At 51.4% G+C, this 12,973-nt stretch overlaps 1 protein-coding gene and 1 long non-coding RNA gene across 2 annotated transcripts in view; one reads left to right on the top strand and one right to left on the bottom strand.

Annotated features, from left to right (window-relative positions):
- GRIK4 (glutamate ionotropic receptor kainate type subunit 4) overlaps positions 1–12,973 on the bottom strand; it is a 394,611-nt gene that overhangs the window by 11,417 nt on the left and 370,221 nt on the right. The window contains exon 17 of the mRNA XM_006148794.3: positions 12,614–12,742. Within this exon, the coding sequence (XP_006148856.1) occupies positions 12,614–12,742 (129 nt within the window). The remainder of the gene's footprint in view (positions 1–12,613; positions 12,743–12,973) is intronic.
- On the top strand, positions 1,737–5,262 carry LOC102479697 (uncharacterized). Its single transcript, XR_334587.1, has 4 exons — positions 1,737–1,810; positions 3,758–3,901; positions 4,327–4,535; positions 4,859–5,262. It is a non-coding gene; the product is annotated as an uncharacterized LOC102479697 (long non-coding RNA).

The following is a 12,973-nucleotide window of genomic DNA, read 5'->3' as shown; positions in this document are numbered from 1 at the left end:
GCGACCCACCACCGCACGCCCGGTGTGAGTTTTAAGCCACCGGGTCCGGGACACAAACCGCGGTCGACTATGTGGGAGTCCAGCGACATAGCCATTACGCTAACTGCTGGTTCCCAGTGATGCCTTAGTTTAACCTCATGTATCTGATTTCCCACTAAACTGTGTGTTCCTTGAAAAGAACTATGTCTTTTTCAATTCTGTAACCCCAAGATCATAGTGCCCGGCCCATAATAAGAGTTCAATAAGTGTTTGTTGGAAGAATAAGCAGAAAGAGGAGGATAAAGAGATACCAGCTGCATAGTGGTTGGGGCCCTGACTACATGGCCGATCACAGTTCGGGTCCTGGACCTGGCGGCTTGCTTCCTCACTTTCCCTTCTCTGCCTGTGTCTCTCTCTGTCAAGTGTGTGTGTCCTGTAACAAATTAAATAATAATAATAAAATAAAATAAATAATTCATTAAAAAAATTTCTTTTTTCCTACAAGGCATGTACACTCACTGGAGAGACAGACAGTGAGAAATCGCCCCTGAGGGTGGATGGCCACGCTGTAATCCTTTCTCCTCCATTCTTCTCTTGGTATTTTGGGCACACATGCCCAGTCTCTGGATCCAGGACTCGAACTGTGGTTGGCCATGTGGGAGTCCAGTGATGTAAATGCTAAGCTATCTGCTGGCCCCAAAATAAATAATTATTTAAAATAAAAAAAAGATATCCCAGCGGTTGAGGCCCACATTATAAAAGCCCTCAGTCCTTGCTATGACTCACATTGTCTTTGAAATAATAGTAAAATGTGACAGCCCTGGCTGAGCATGGCCACCTGGCCGCGGAGGTAGATGGCCCCAACTGTACTGAGGGGATGACTATGGGAGGCCTAAGCATTGGCATGGGTAAGCCACAACATGGGCTGTCTGTCTGGGCAGAGGCTTGGTGGAGGTTATGGACACGTGTGATCACTGCTGGGATCATGATGATGAGATCCCGGAAAGCTTCTTGGAGAAGCCGAGGTCTTAACAGGATGTTGGTAGAAACCATGAGTCACCTAAACACCCCTCGGTCTTTCTCTCCCAGCTTCTCGCATTTCAGGGCTGGTATGTTAATCATGGGTGCTGGCTCCATGGGCTGACTCCTGGCTGGGTGGCCTCCTCCTCCCGGGCATGAGGCTTGTACACCATTCGTGCCTTTAGGAAGTTACTGGAAAGTGGAAGCAAGAATAAACCTGGCAGAGTTGGAGTTGAGAAGCAGATGGCGTGGGGAGTGGGAAGGAAGCGCTCAGAGCGCAGCGGCTCCAGTGAACGCTGCCATCAGTCATCCTCCTGAAGTCAACGCTTTCCCCACGCCAGCCCTGCATCAGAAAGGGCCTTCGGCGTGGACTCCCTCCAGCCTCCGGGGCACCTGCCACCCTCCTGGGCACTTCAGCACCCGATAGAGAGAGTGGGGGCCCTCTAGTTAGCTCCTCCCTTCCCTTCTCCAGATGGGACCACACAGAAGCCACCCAGACAGATGGCTCTGAAACGGAGATGTCTCCTGTTAGCAGAGTCTCTGAGCCTCAGCGATGTCCCAGCAATCGGGCTGCATTAGCGGAAATAGAAGCAAAGTCCTTGCAAACTCCTGGTTGGTTAAATACTAACTTTGGTGTGGCTCACAGATTGCCCACAAATACTGAGAGCATTTGTAAATGTAAATGAATAACCATCTTTGTCTCTAGCCTACAGAGGAAGAAGCCACCTTGGAACAGTACCTTGGAGGAGATTTGAATCTCCACCCACCCACTGGCTCTCCCTTCCGTTCTGACTGGCCGATCAGCACACAGGTGAGTCTCGGACCTCAAACCCTTCACACACCTCCAGGTAACGGTGGGCATTTCAAATGAGACACAGAGGACGCTCTGTTTGAACAAAGGTGTGGTGGAGGGGGCAAAGTGACAGAGCCCCCAGGGGCCATGAGGCAGGTCCAGAGAATCCACATGTACAGAGAGAGAGGACAGACTACCGCCAGGATCCCAGCACGTGACCGTGCATGTGCACCTGATGTTGGTTCGCGGGTCCTTCTTGAGGAGCTCCGTGAGCTACGCAGCGTGCTAGGTGCTGAAGCTCGGGCAGTGTTGGCACGTCAAGAACATTTGGTGAGAACGTGGATTCTTGGCTTTCTAGCACTTTCTATTTCCGAACCACATTCACCTACATCCATGCAAATGTAGCAATGGTCCTATCTCCACACCCGTTTGTGTGTAAACTGTCCTATATGACCTTCCCAGAAAAGCTACAAAGTGCTTCATCAAGTCTGTGCCGTGAGAACTGTGAGAGAGTAAGCCTGTTGTCTCTTTCTGCATTCACTGAGTTCACATCTGTTGACTAATCAGATCCGGGAGAGATCGAAGAGAGAAAAGGAGGGAACAGGACGTAACATAGAAGAGGTGTAGGAGAGGGAGGAGGGGGGATGATCAATTTTGCGATGTATTAAAACACGCGAGAGAGACACTTGACACGTTATGAAAGTACGACGTCAAATACCTCATTTGAAGAAATCCTTCGCTATCTCATTCTACTGTCATTATAAGGTGCCCTGTCCCCGTTTTACAGTTAAAGAAACAGGAATTTGGAGCACTTACATGTCCAAGTTTTCACAGCCACGATGTGAATTCTAGATAAGCCTGATTCTGCAGCTAATGCTCTTAAATACAAAGCTGACCTTGGTGAGCATGTACTATGAGCGAAGTTATCATGCGAAATATTTTTATTCCGCGCTTCCGGTTGCTCTGTGAAATAGGCCCTGCGCTCAGTTCCATCTTCCTGGCAAGGAGACCAAGTTGTAGTGCGGTGGGGTGGCTCTCCCGAGGTCCCATGCTGACCAGTCCTCACAGAACCTGGAACCCTTAGCTTCCGCACTGCACCCCTCCTCTGCATCGCCCCGCGGGCAATCACACTGAGGGGTGATTCCGGGATTCACCCTGGTATTCTGACAATCAGACTCATTCCTGGGAACCCCCAGAGTGACAGGGGTGGGCAACTATGCACGGACTGCTACTGCTTATCATTCCCCTTCTGTCCTCCAGACGGTACATCAGATGTGTGAGTCGATGACTCACTGGCTTGATCTTGGCTCCGTTTCCAAAGCTGGACTGTAGTCTTTGGAACTGTGACCCCCTTCGCTGCTGAGGCTCTGGGCCATCGTGTGCCCATGTTCGCAGCCATGTTTTCTGGCGACCTCCTCGAGTTCCTGTCTCGTGGCTGTTGATCTGATTTGATTAGGGAGAGACTTCTTCCCAGCATCTCTGAGATTCTCTCTCAGCTCCCACATTCAGGCTCCAGCCTTGGCTCTCTCCGGAGACACCAGAGAACCAGAATAACCAGGGTAGGCCCTCTGAGAAGAAAGCAAGGGGAGAGCATCCCCAGAGCCCCCTCCCCACTCCCCCATCCCATCACTGGCCTGCACTCTTGCTAAGCTGTCTCGCACTTTCATTCCCACCGTGCCAGACAGCAAACTTCCTGTGCTCCAAGGATTCTGTGAGTCAGTGCCACCAGCCTCTTTTCCATTCTTGAAAGGGGGTGCTGATTTTCACAGCCCAGTGATGTATTTACGTTTCTTTGAAGCCCAATTGTGAGCTTGTGTTTTTCCTGATAAAGGTATTTAATTCCCCTGGAGTTCACTGACCACCTTTTTTTGTCTAACAATTGTTCTGCAAAAGCTTCGGTAATCCAATCTCCTTGAGGTGGGATGCCAGCCCTGTGAGTGGCGAGTGATATAGTTCTTTTTATAGGAGCTGAGTGAGAAAATAAACAAACACATGTTTTGGAAAAGCAAAGGAAGAAGGAAATGAAACAGCCTGGCGTGAAGCCTGTTCCCTTTCATCATCTCCAGTCTCTCACAGGATCTGCCATTTTGGTTTCCAGCGGGGCACGAGGTAGGTGAGCACCGAAGGGAAGACAGAGGCAGGGAAGGGCAGAGAGGAAGCGCAGAGATCATGGCAAGGTCCTCCCAGAGCCAAGTCAGACCTGGCAAGAAGGTTCAGGACTGGTGGCACCATCCCAACGTTAGGATTCCTCTCTGGAACTTGGCAGTGATGTTTGAGCCGTAATATTGGATTAGAAGTAGGGCACGCACCAGCTCCTATTCTTTAACATTTCTCACCATTTAATAGGATAACAAAGTAGAAAAGGATTATGTTAGACACCCGGCCTGTCGGCTGGTACATTCTAATTGAAACCAAAGTGCCTAGAGCCACTCTCAGTTTCAGAGGGGACCCCGCCCCCGTGGTTCCCCTCATCTCCATCCTTTCCTTCACCTCCATCCCTCTCTGCCTGTGCCATATTCCTCCCGTTCCGTTAGGCACATGAGAAAGGCCACTGATTCAGATCAGAAAAAGAAAGACCACCTCGGAGACGCATGGGGAAGAACATCAGAACTACCGCAATCCATTCCATCTGAGACCCAAGGAAGAAAATGTTCCCGGGGCTCGATTCCTGGTGGAATCAAGGAAGACTTGAAGAAAGAGATTTTTGGCTCATGCCGATCCTGTGCTCTGAGCTCCTCGAGTGGTGAGTTATACACAGTGGTAAGTCTGACGGCTAATTTGCCAGGGATAGATCAGGAAGGGTTGCCTCCCGTTTCAGGCTGGTGCCTTTTACTTGGCTTGGATGGGCTCGCGTGGAATTTTGCTGGGCCAAGAAGCCTTTTAGCCTCTCTGAGTAATGTTTGCTTGGGCTCCAGCCACGGCAGAAATGGGGTCACTGCGCTGCACGGGCACTGGCCACGGTGGCTGGGACACAGCTGAAGGCGTGGCTTTCATGGAGATGTATTTGCAGGGCACCTGCGAGGCCTGACTCCTGGACACAAATGCAGCACCCGTCTTGTTCCCTAGGACGATCCCGGTGGAGGTGGGGGGGACGAGTGAGCGCTGGCTGGTTGGTAGAACAAGGCATCTTCTGAAGTGTTCGGGATCTGGGAAGGATGACTCCTGCTGTTTACTGACTGTCCCTTTGCAACCGTCCAGTTCTCTTCTCTGTGCCAGGAGACATGTGGTCCAGCACTCTGTGGAGAGGGGCCTCCGCTCTGGCTTCACCTTTCCGGTGAGCAGCCTGATTGCTCTGACTCCCATCTGCGTCCCCCTGAGCTCCCCTGTCAGATCAGTCTTCCTCACACTCTGGACACCATCTACACCTCTGTATAAAGGAGGAAGAATGCCCAAAGCTAACTACTACAAAAATTGTAACTTCATTTATCGATTTCGAACTCCCACCTGATTGACGCCATCCATAGAGCCTGTTCAGGTTTAAATTCAGTTACGTTCAGTGTTTTTTCCTAATCCTCCTCCTCACCAGCGAGTATTTCAAGTCAGAGGCTGGGGAAGGGGGCCGTTCTGTATCACTGCATGGAGGTGGGCAGGAGTCTGGTCTTATGCCAGATTTCAATATCCAAAACTTAGATTCCCAGAGGTTCAGATGGCCACACCCTGACATGCCCTTTCTGCCCAGAAGCTTCCTGTCCCCACGAGGGCATCCTTTTATCTGGTTTGCAGACTCAGAGGCCCGGGCCTTATTTTGTTTTCTCACTCTTTAACTCTCATTTTTAATTGTCAGAGGGGACAGGTGCTCGCCAGAGACAGAGAGAGCACGGGTGTGGTCATGTCATAACCTCATCTCTATCCTGTCAGGGTTTGGGGCACATACACATGCACCCCATGTACTTTTCAAGCCACCGGGGTCCAAGAGTCAAATGGCAGTTGACCACGTGAGATCTGACTCCCTTGTCTGCTAGACTACAGGGCAGATCTTCACTCTCTAACTACTTATTTTTAAAGATTTTCCAGGGGGGGAACCAGCAGTTAGCGTAATGGCTATGTCGCTGGACTCCCACATAGTCTACCGCGGTTCGCGTCCCGGACACAGTGGCTTAAAACTCATGCCAGGCGCATATGCGTGCGTGCCCAAGATCCCGAGAGGAGAATGGAGGAGAAGGGATTGCGGCCTGACCGTCCCCTTTGGGGGGTGATTTCTCGCTTTCTGTCTCTATGTCTCTCTCTGTTTGGTGAGCACCCGCGCCCTATAGCGAAAACCTCTCCAAAAAAAAAAATTTTTTTTTCCAGGGGGCTTGTGCGCTCACCAGAAAGAGAGAGACAGAAAGTACCCCCCAGCAGGGTGTGCTCACTCCTCAATTCTTCTCCATTTCTCCATCCGGGTGGGATTTAGGACACCCATGTGCATAAGTCTGGTATGTTCTTCAAGTTGCCAGAGACGGGATTCGAACCTCAGTCAGCCACGTGGGCTCCAGCTCCCAGAACCACCAGGCTAGGGGGTCAGCCCCACTCTCTAATTTCTAGCGTCCACTTTATGCCCGTCTTCCTTCAGATACTAACCTTCTGTATTCCCAGAGAATTAAAAAACCTTGCCTTCTGAGAACACAAGCTCTGCTATAAACTGTAAAAACCTTTTTTGGAGCTTAAAATTTATGATTTGACTTTGTTTCTCCAGGACAGTGACTGTCCTGGGGACCGCTAATGCCACTGAAAGCTTGGAATGCCATCACGCAGCACCTGCTGTCATCACGCCACACCTCCCCTGGGACCTCTGAGTTCACAGTCCGCTCTCCCAGACCCAGGGCGGTGTGCTGGCAGCAAACCAGAACATACGGAGCCGCGCTGGCACACCCCGGGCACCTCCTAGGACGCTGATTTCACTCGGAGTTGGAGGGAAAGGCGGGCGTGCGTCACATAAACATGCCTACACTATGGAGTAAGGTGCGATGTTCACGTATCTTTCTAGGACGAAGCAGAAGACTTTAATTCCAACAGGGTGGGCTGCTTTAGACTCTGTCCCAGATCCCCAGGAACACGCATCAGGTTTCCTCGGTGACAGTCCACACACCTCTACCTGGTTTTCAAAGCGCTCAAACTTCAACCCCATCCTCCTTGCTCAGGTCAAGGTCTCTGCAACATTCCTCAGCTGTGACCCCTAGAGGATTTCAAGGTGTAGGCCACATGTCTGTAAAACCTCCCTGACCAGCCCTCAGACTTTTTTCAAAAAAAGAATGATTTATTTTGGGCCAGCAGGTGGCATAGTAGTGAATATGTTGGACTCCCACACGGCCAACTGCAGTTCAAGTCCTGGCCCTGGCAGCTTGAAACACCCTGGGCGTGTGTGCTTACATGCCCAAAATCCAAAGAGGAGAATGGAGAAGAAAGAATGGCAGTGGGACCCAGGAGGTGATTTCTCACTCTCTGTCTCTGTCTCTCCAGCAAGTGCCAGCATGTGCCCTGTAGCAAAAAATCTCTCTCTCGAAAAAAAATTAATTTCATTTATTATTAATATTTTTAAATTTGACCAGACAGCGAGCATGCGAGAAAGCAAGCCACCGGGTCCAGGACTCGAATCATGGTCACCCACATGGGAGTTCAGAGCCTTAACCACACCACCTGCCCGGCCTCCGTCCTCAGAATAAATCACTTTCCGCTCTGGGTTTTCTAACACAATATCTGTTTTATAGCTCTATTAAAGCACTCGTTCCCCACACCCACAACACAACTGTTGGGGCCTCGCTGCAGGTTCTAAAGCTCTTGAGGAAAGGGCCGCGTCTTATCCCTTTCTGAAACTTCAGAGCCTGGTGCAGAACCTGGTGCCCTGTGGTTTTCAATGTCGGTTGGCTGCAAGGGGCTACGCGAACACTTTCCCCACCAGTGCCTAGGGCTGGGGCTCCCGTGTGGGAGGAAGCACACATGGGTAAGGGCAGAAGTGCTCCTTTGGAGGGTCTTGAGATGCTTGCCCATCGCCCGCTTATTCACTCACATGCCATTTATTTCACTGAATGTGAATGTCAGCTGATGAGCTGGGCGCTGGGATACAGAAAAGAATAAGGCACAGCCCTGCCCTAGGTTGCTCATTGTCTACCGGGGTAAATGTCAACGGACATAAAATTAATGTCCTCTGTGTCGACTTTGGAAGACCTATTCAGCCTCAGGGAGCGCGGGATCCACAGGCAGACCTGCGGCTGGGGACAGCCAGACCTCTCCTTGTGCCTTAGGCCCAGCTTCTGGAATAAATTGGTTTCCATTTCCTTCGTGCCAGGCACGTTGCCGAGCACTCACCATGATTTATTTTGCTCGATCCCCACCGTAGCTGTGGCCATGCTATGATCCCCTCCACTTTCCAGTGAAGAAAACAGAGACATTCCCTCGTGGGCATCGTAAGGAGGCCATGTGTGCAGTGGAGTGCATTTGACTCCATGCCCACGATTCCGAACCCATCAAAACTGCCTCAGGGACAAGAACTACCTGAGGCTGCCAGGACAAGTAGAAATGCAGAGGGTCAGAATTTAGTGAGCTCCATCCTTGGGAGTTAGAGCGGGCTGTCGGGGAGGAGAGGAAAAAAGAGTTCACGGGCTTTGGGTAAGATCTCCAAGGGGAGAGAGAGTAAGTGGAGGTCTCTGAGTGAAACATCAAGGTTCCCATGCGTGATAACTTTGCTCTCCTCCAAAGCTTCCCAACGGAATGAGCGGGCGATATAAACAGCACACCTGAGAACTACGGAAGTACATACGCAGTACACAAGGACATAGGGGTGTGGCTGGTTTTGGGGGACGGGGATGAAAGAAGGACGAAAGGCGGGATGAACTCAGTACTAAGTCTCAAAGGGAAATGAGCTCCAAGAGAGCAAGTGGGACCTGGTTTAAAAGGGAAGAGCAGGGACCAGCAGATGGCGTAGTGCTGGACTCCCACATAGTTGACCACGCTTTGAGTCCCAGACCTGACGACTTAAAACTCACGCCGGGCACATGTGCGTATGTGCCCAAAATCCCAAGAGGAGAACATAGGAGAAGGAATTGTGGCATGGCCATTCCCCCTGGGGATCGCTTTCTGTCTCTCTGGCGACCACAGGCACCCCTATAGCAAAAATCTCTCTCAAAAAAGAAAAAAAAAAAAAAAAGAGGACTTTAAGAAATCCTGGGCCAGTGAGGAGGGGAAAGAGGAGAGGGACTGGAGCTGGCCGGAGCTGGCAGCCTGACCTGTGGGTTAGCAGCAGGAACCTCTGGGTCCCTTGCCCTTGGCCACTCCAGTCACTCCAGCCTCCCTCTCCCCTGCAGCGTCTCTGCATCACGGCTGATGATTGGCTGAGAGACAGAATCACTGATCCAACCGCGAGCACTGGGCGCGAAGGCCTTGGGAAAGTGCAGTAACTGCAAGCAGTTTCCTGAGTTACTTAGCCTGGCCCAGGAGAACACAGGCATTGGTGGTTTTAGGCAGACGGCCGCAGTTTTCACCCCGCATCCTATCAACACTGAGTACCTACTATGTGCCAGGCTTTGAGGAGGAACCTAGGAACGTGGAAGCGAACAAGGCTGGGTCTGGGCCTGCGGCACGGTCAACTAGAGGAGAGCGTGACTTGCCGCATAGTGCACTGAGGGCTCCGTCGGAAGTCACAGAAGGCACCCGGCCCTTTGGGAAGAGGTGGAGGGAGGAGGGGACTAAGGACTTCTAGGAAGGCTGACACTGGGGACATTGCTTCTATTTCGCTCGTCTGTCAAGCGAGGCCTCAAAGTCCTTGGGCTTCGAGTCTGGGTCCAGCTCCCCATTTCCATCTTCACAAACTCCAGAGCAAAATGCGTCTCCTCGTTCCCTCCACATCCCCACCAGCCTCACGTTCACCGTGATCACCGAACACTGCCACGTTCACCGATCAGTGGCCCATTTTCTTTTTTCGATGATTCCAGATACAGTCAGGTTTGAGTTGTTTTCAATCCTTGTGTCTTTCCGTGGGGAGGCGATGGCAGACGAGCATCGTGTTACTCATGCCTTCCCGGGTGCGAACTCTTCACACGATCCAACCCCGAGGCACGACACGGACTGTGCACGATTCTGGTCCTGCCCACTCCCTGGAGCCACCCCACCCTGCCCGCTGCACTGGGCCTCTGCGTGCTTCATCAGGCGCTTTTCACATGTCCTCCTTCTTCCCACGGTCCTCCCTTTTCCAGTCTTGGTATCTTCGAAATCTAGTTCCTTCTATCCGATCCACAAAAAAATCCTGATACTTTTCTCTGTATCTCCCCCATTTTTCTTTCTCTGAACAAATAGTTAGGCTCCTGCGCACTTCATCCCCAGGATTTAATTGCAACTTGGCTAGTACCTAGAACCGTTTGCAATCATTTCAGATACGTTGGTTTTGTTCCCTGATGGTAAGCCTGTAGTATTTTCTTCCTTATTCCCATGAGTGTGAAATGGTGTTCTGGGGTACCTCACTGTCACTCAGCATGTCCCCGTGGATTGGATGGGGGTGGGGGGCGGACTGGCCACTGAAAAGTCACTGCAGACAGGGGACAGAATCAAGCTGCCCTGAAATTCTAGAGTAGCACAGCACGCTTTAGGGTGCAGATCAAGAATAATCACTCTGATGAGGTAGGATGGTGGCACAGCGGTGAAATGTAATACTGTGAGGCAATCCCACATAAGAAGGTTGCTGGTTCAAATCCAGAGACCTCCCTGAGTAAGGCAGACACATGCATGACCATGATCTGGGGCTAGCTGAGACTAGGGGTACATCATGGCATTGGGACCCTGCTGGGGGCACTTTTGGTCTTTCTTGCTCTTGAAAGAAAGAAAATCTTAAAGAAGAAAGATCTGGTGGGCTTTATGAGAGCCAAGCTCTGTGTTATTTTCCTCCACCTTCCCAACAACCCTCCAGTGTGCTGGTGACTGTTCATTTTACAGCAAGAAATGATAGAGGCTAGCAGGTGGCATAGCGATGCAAGTACTGGATTCCCACAAGGCCCACCCCGGTTCGAGTCCTAGACCTGGCAACTTGAAACTCCTACTGGGCACATATGTGTCATGCCCAAAATCCTGAGAGGAGAATGGAGAAGAAGGGACTGCGGTGTGGCCATCAGTTCCCCCAAGGGCGGTGGTGTGTGATTTCTTGCTTTCTGTCTCTCTGTTTCTCTGTGTGTGTGTGTCTCCAGTGAGTGTGCATGCCCTATAGCAAAAATCTCTAAAAAAATAAGAGAAAAAAGAAAGAAACGACAGTTCAGCAGCCTTAACTAACGTACCTAAGCTCTCAGACTAGCAGCTGGTGGGCCTGGGGTCCAAATGAGGTCTGCTCACACCTGTGTCCACTCACGTCCACTGCCTTCTCCTTGGTCAGCTCTGGCCTTTGGGGATGGCAGAGCCAAGGAGAGAAGGGAAGCTCTCACAGGGTTCCTGTGAATGCAGCGCTTCCATTAAATCACAGAGGACTTGCCCCAGAGATCCGTATCCTTGAGAGCCCTGCTAGCAGGATGGGAAGCCGAGTATAGACTGGAACACACAGTCACTCACTCACTGTCTCGTCAGGGATAATCATTCACGCTGAGCAGAAAGGCAGGCAGCTGGCATCCTTCATGTCGCTCCTCGGCCGTCTTCCCGGGAGAGTGCGTGTGTAGGTAAATTCGTTGCATATTTTATGAAGGCTGAGGTAGACTGCTGGGGTGACCATGTGATTGATGGTCTGAACCAGGACACTTGGAGGGCGAAAGTTACCTAAAAGTGACCTCAGGCGCTAACTGATCTACAACAGGTGTATTCGGTACAACCCTGGGTGAATGGGGTAAGAGTTTCTCCCTGGGCATTTAGGAGCCCACCACCAGTCTTCAACTACACGTGTCAGTCAGGGCCCGCCTTCCACTCGGTCTAACGAGGAACTTCCTCATTTAACACAAGTCCTGTGCCAGGCCCCAAGGGCAGCACGGCCATTATGATAAGCCCCGCCCCCACGAAATCGACATTCTAGCTGAGGAGGCCGGAAGTAAACAGACACATGGACCAATCTTATCAGTGACCAGGTCCGAAAAGAGAAAATACAGCAGGGTTAAGTTGAGGGGACAGGTGGGAAAGATGGGGAGAAGGGATGAAGTGCACATGCCAGGGGTAGAAGCAAGCTGGGAGCCTTCGGGAGCAAAAAGGCCAGGGGGAGGCTGATGGGGGCACAGATCTCATAGGGCCTCGAGGCCACAGAAAGGCAGAATTTTATTCCGAGTGAGATGGGACATCATTGAAGGGTTTATGCAAGAGAATGTTGCAACCTGATTTGCGTTTTATTCCTTTAAAGAATTATTTTTTTCAATTATTATTATTTTAATTTGATATAGGACATGCGGACTCACCAGAGAGAGAGAGAGAGTAAGTGAGAAAGCAAGCTGCTAGGTCTGAGACTCGAACCATGGTTGGCCATGTGGGAGTCCAGCGCCTTAACCACCATGCCACCTGCTGGCCCTGTGATTTGCATTTTTAAAGAATCTCTCTGGTAACTAGTGGAGGACACACAGAGAGGAGCAGAAATGGGAATGGAGACCAGGCTTCTGTAATCACAGGGGTGAGATGATGGGGCACAGGCCAGGGTGGAAGCAGGGGAACCAGAGGGAAGGGAGGGCACCAGACTCAGGAAGAGCCTCCAGACTTGCAAGCCAGGTGGACACTGAGAGCCTAAGAAATGCAAAGCCCTGGGATAGGCCTGAGCCCCAGCCAGCCCCAGCCTGGCCCCAGGTTCCCTCCAAGGCTCATTCTCAGCATGTCCTACAAGTAATTACCTAGCCCTTGGGTATGAAAGACAGCTCCTTTGGTCCTCGAGGACAGGAAGGGAGACCCCGATGTCCTTACCTTTAGCTCTGTGGTCTTCCTCCTTGGGACACTTCCCCCCTTCCCACCATTTGCGCTTCAGGATTTCCAGGCGGTTGTTCTCCTGCAGCTGGAGAATGGCCAGATCAAACTCATCCCGGAAGACGGAGCCTGTGGGGTTACAGGAGAGCCCAGGACACAGGATGTGAATGCTCTGCTAGTTGTCACTCTGCTTCCTTTCCCAGCATGCTTTCTCACACTCTGCCTGCTTGAGCCTCAGGAGGGGAGAGGCTGATGTGAGGGTGGGGTGTGCCCGGGACCGTGGCTGACTCTCCACTACACAATCTCTTTCTCCAAAAGTGGAGGCGTACTGCTGTCACACAGGCTTCTCAGGCTTTCCTT

Source organism: Tupaia chinensis, unplaced genomic scaffold (assembly GCF_000334495.1).
Source record: "Tupaia chinensis unplaced genomic scaffold, TupChi_1.0 Scaffold000247_1, whole genome shotgun sequence".
Lineage (NCBI taxonomy): Eukaryota > Metazoa > Chordata > Mammalia > Scandentia > Tupaiidae > Tupaia > Tupaia belangeri.
Note: the sequence above shows the minus strand (reverse complement) of the source record. Positions and strands in the feature narration are given on the sequence as shown.